Below are 4,233 nucleotides of genomic sequence, written 5' to 3'. Positions count from 1 at the left end.
CAGTTAATGCTTCTGGGAGAGCTGTAAAAAAGCGTGGTCACGCCTTATCGAAATTAGTCTCCTTCCAGAAAATAAAAGAATTTCTTTATTAAAAAATTAAAAACTAAAAACTAAAAACAAAATAAACTAAGTGAAATAAAAAAAAATAAAAAATAAAGTAAGTATTTGGGTTGCCTCCCAATAGCGCAATTGTTTAACGTCGTTATGCTCGACGGAATGATAAAATATTTGAGTCATCCAAATAAGTGGGGTGATCCGAAGGAAAACTAATGAGACATAAAGCAATTTCACCCTTATGGAAGATCTTCAATCTATGACCATTCAGTTTGAAAATTTTATCTGAATCTAAGCTTCTAATTTCCACTTCTAAATTAGATTGTGCATATAAATCTTGCTCATCACTAACATTTCCTTTTGCAAATACTTCTTGCACAATTGGATTAATTACATCAATATGGCAAAGAGAATATAAATTATTAGGATATTTCATTGCATCGAAAATATTAGATTTAACAATCTCTGCATCAAACTCTACGGAGAGAGTACCCTCATCTACATTAATCTTTGTCTTAGCAGTTTTCATGAATGGTCATTCTAATAAAATCGAAGCTGATTTTAATGAGGAATTACCATCCATTTCCAAAATGTAAAAGTCGACAGGAAATATGAGCTCATTAACCTGCACCAAAACATCTTCAACAACTCCAAGGGGACGAATATAAGAGTGATCAGCTAATTGAATCATTACACCATTCTTTTGCAAGTTATTTAGTTTCAACTCTTGATAGATAGAAAATGGCATGACATTCCTAAATCTAACATAGCACGCTCAATTTTCGTATTACCAATAACACAAGGTAATGAAAACATACCTGGATCCTTACATTTTTCTAGCATATTCTTTTGCAAGATGGCCGATACATTCTTACTCACCACCACTTTCTCCTTTTCCTTCATCCTTCTTTTGTTTGTGCACAATTCCTTCAAGAACTTTGCATATTTAGGAATTTGCTTGATAGCATCTAACAATGGGATATTTATCTCCACCTTCCTAAATATATCTAGGATCTCCTTTTCTTGCTCATCTTCTTTTGGCTTAGCTAATCTGCTAGGAAAAGGAGGTAATGGAGTGTGAGATGAAAGAGATAGAGGAGGGTCGAATTTTACCACACGTGACACTTTAGAGGAAGCTTCTTCTTCCTTTTTCTTGCTCGGTTCACTTTCCTTAAGTGGAATCGACCCTGAAGGAATCTCCTTTCCACTTATTAGAAAAATTGCACTAACATTCTCCTTTGGATTTATCTCTGTTTGTGAAGGTAGTTTTCCAGAATTTTGAGCCTCCAATTTACTAACTGACGTAGCCAGTTGAGTAATTTGATTGCCTAAATTTTGAGTGCTTGACCTTATTTCCTGTTGAAATTGAAGAGCATTATTAGCAAGATTCTTAACAATATCTTCCAAAGACATACCTGAATTTGAAGCTTGAGGTGGTCTAATGAAATTCTGGGAAGGATAATTTTGTTGTCCTCCTTGGTTTCCACAGCTCAGATTCGGGTGATCTCTCCATCTAGGATTATAATGATTGGAAAAAGGGTCATACTTCCTTTGAGGTTGACCAGTAAATCCGCCTAGAGCATTAGCCTCTTATCGAGTCTTGTTGCAACGTTGGGCACATATCAGTGGGACGTCCTTGAACTGAGCATACTCCATAAGCTTTTGCCATTTGCAATTGTCCTACAGCCATTTGACGAACCAAAGCAGTTAAATTAGAAATTTGATTTTCAAGATTTTTAGTGCTTACCTTATTAACTCGCCTTATAGCTCCATCAGCCCTCGTACCAAATTGCTGAGAATTTTCAGCCATGTTTAAAATTAATTACTTGGCTTCTTCAGGCGTCTTGTCTACCAAAGCTCCACCACTTACTGCATCAATCATACTCCTATCCATTGGCAACAATGCTTCATAGAAGTATTGGATTAAGAGTTGCTGAGAAATTTGATGATGTGGGCAGCTAGCACACAGTTGCTTGAACCTTTCCCAATACTTATACAATGTTTCTCCAGTGAACTGTGTTATGCCACAAATTTCTTTTCTAATGTTGGCAGCTCTTGTTGCAGGGAGAAATTTATCCAAGAATAATCTTTTCATTTCATTCCATGTTGTTATTGAACCAGAGGGTAGATAGTAGAGCTAATCATTTGCTTTATCCTTCAAAGAAAAGGGAAAAGCTCTAAGATTTATTTGCTCTTCGGTCACACCATTTAGCTTCATTCCGGAGCATACAATATGGAATTCTTTCAAGTGTTTATGAGGATCTTCACCTGCACATCCATGAAAAGAAGGGAGTAAGTGGATTAAACTAGATTTTAATTCAAAATCAACTGCAATATTAGGAAATGTAATGCATAAAGGTTGTTGATTCAAATCCGGCGCGACTAGCTCTTTGAGAGTTCTGTTCGCCATATTTTTTGTAACTTCTTGAAAGATAGACGTGTCACCAATAATAGCCAAATCTATTTCCAACTCCTTTATGAGACAACTTTTACTTTGTCTAGTCTCCTTTCTTAATCGACGCGCTGTCTTCTCAATTTCGATCTGGTTTAGTATCAAGGTGATTCTCTTTAGGATTAAACTGCAAATCAATATCTTAAGAAGAACGAGTCATAAATAAATAAATTAAACAATGAGAAACTAAAATAGGTTCCTCGGAAACGGTGCCAATTTTGAACGGGTTGTCAAAGCCCTTCAAAATAAATTACTGATTTTCTTAAACTAATTTGTAAAAATAGTGAAACCAGGTCGAATCCCAAGGGAACCAATGTGGATAGCTTCTCAAAGTAAAATAAAAATGGGGGGGTTTTGAATGTTTGAATCAAAATTATAAATAAGCAGAAAATAATGAAGGCTGAATATAAAAGTAAATAAAAATCAATATTAACAAATTTCCAATTCAAGAGTGCTAATTCCATCCAATTGTAATCATGATCATAGGCTAAAATATCAATTTTTCTATTCAAGTACTTAGTCTACTTATTCAAAAAAGCCGCAATAAGTGTAATTCTCCTAATATAATTGACTCAAACCTGACATCCAAATCAAAACTCACCATTAGTCAACTGGGCACGATAGCATTCCATATCAACTTAATGATAGCATTAAGAATAATGAGAATGACTATACCAACATTAATTAATTGAGATAACTGCAATTGAATTAACCTTGTTCCTTTATTTCCCTAGAGCCTATCATGCAAGCTATGTAATTCGAATAAGCCGCAATCACACACACATGAGCCAACTCCTTGCTACTTGTGTCAATCGTTCATGACAATTACGGATCACAAACTCAACGTTTAGCAATAGAAAAATCATATCAAAGTTGAGTCGTCAGTTCAATCAATATCAATAATTCATAAATAATAAGAACAAGAAATAAAGAATACTTGAATTAAAGAAGAATTCTGTTAAGCACAAAGCCTCATAAATCACAATTGGAATTTATTCACTCTTGAATTAGAAACTAAAAACTTAGCCACTTATGGTGGCATAAGATTTTACAAGAATTGTAGAGAATAGAAGAAGAATAAGAGTGAATAACCTCCCTTTACTTGGTAGAATTAGCCTCCTTATATAAGAAGTTAAACCTAAACCCTAATAAGAGAATCCTTTTCAAAAAGAAATAAACTTCCTATATGATCTTATCCCTATAAGGAAGGATAAGAAAAAGAGTAATCTAAACAAATTAAAATCCTAAATACATGGGAGAAAGTTCTCTTTATCCAACACTCCAAAAAATAAAGGAAATTAACTAAAGATGGGTCCACCACAAATTTATCTATGAAAAATTCGAAGCTCTCTTTTGCAACTTTCAGTAGCTCATGGTTGCAAGGCGTGGTCGCACCTTTTTGAAAATGATCTTCTGCCCAGATTTTTGCTCTTCCTTCAAAAGACTTGGTTTTTGACAAGTGATACTTTAAAACATGTCTTTTGGCTGAATTTCACCCAATCCTTGATATTTCACCATCTATATCAGAATAAACACAATTTCCACAACTAAGCACATTATCTAATCAAAATGTAAGAGAATTAAACACAATAATATAACTATTTATGACCTATCAGGACTACTTAAGCTTCGGTCCCTTTTTGGCAATGCACACGGAAAGGCACATGACAATGTGAGCTTCTTGTGTGGAGGCATCTTACATTTAGCCAATTTTAGCAACTCAAATA

At 34.3% G+C, this 4,233-nt stretch overlaps 1 protein-coding gene across 1 annotated transcript; it reads right to left on the bottom strand.

The window, feature by feature from the left end:
* Positions 1 to 202: 202 nt before the first annotated feature.
* LOC125369457 lies at positions 203 to 1,864 on the bottom strand. Its single transcript, XM_048371900.1, has 4 exons — positions 1,674 to 1,864; positions 992 to 1,567; positions 631 to 815; positions 203 to 552 (listed from the first exon to the last, which is right to left on the bottom strand). The coding sequence occupies exons 1-4, from the start codon at positions 1,862 to 1,864 to the stop codon at positions 203 to 205; spliced, it is 1,302 nt and encodes a 433-aa protein (XP_048227857.1).
* Positions 1,865 to 4,233: the final 2,369 nt, after the last annotated feature.

The sequence above is a fragment of the Ricinus communis genome, chromosome 3 (assembly GCF_019578655.1).
Source record: "Ricinus communis isolate WT05 ecotype wild-type chromosome 3, ASM1957865v1, whole genome shotgun sequence".
NCBI lineage: Eukaryota > Viridiplantae > Streptophyta > Magnoliopsida > Malpighiales > Euphorbiaceae > Ricinus > Ricinus communis.
Note: the sequence above shows the minus strand (reverse complement) of the source record. Positions and strands in the feature narration are given on the sequence as shown.

Coding starts and splice junctions, on each gene's coding strand:
- LOC125369457 (XM_048371900.1), bottom strand. CDS start 1,864: ATGGCTGAAAATTCTCAGCAATTTGGTACGAGGGCTGATGGAGCTATA. Junction 816..991: donor CAAATTCCTAAATATGCAAA/GTTCTTGAAGGA, acceptor GTGCTATGTTAG/ATTTAGGAATGTCATGCCAT. Junction 553..630: donor TTACATTTTGGAAATGGATG/GTAATTCCTCAT, acceptor AGATTAATGTAG/ATGAGGGTACTCTCTCCGTA.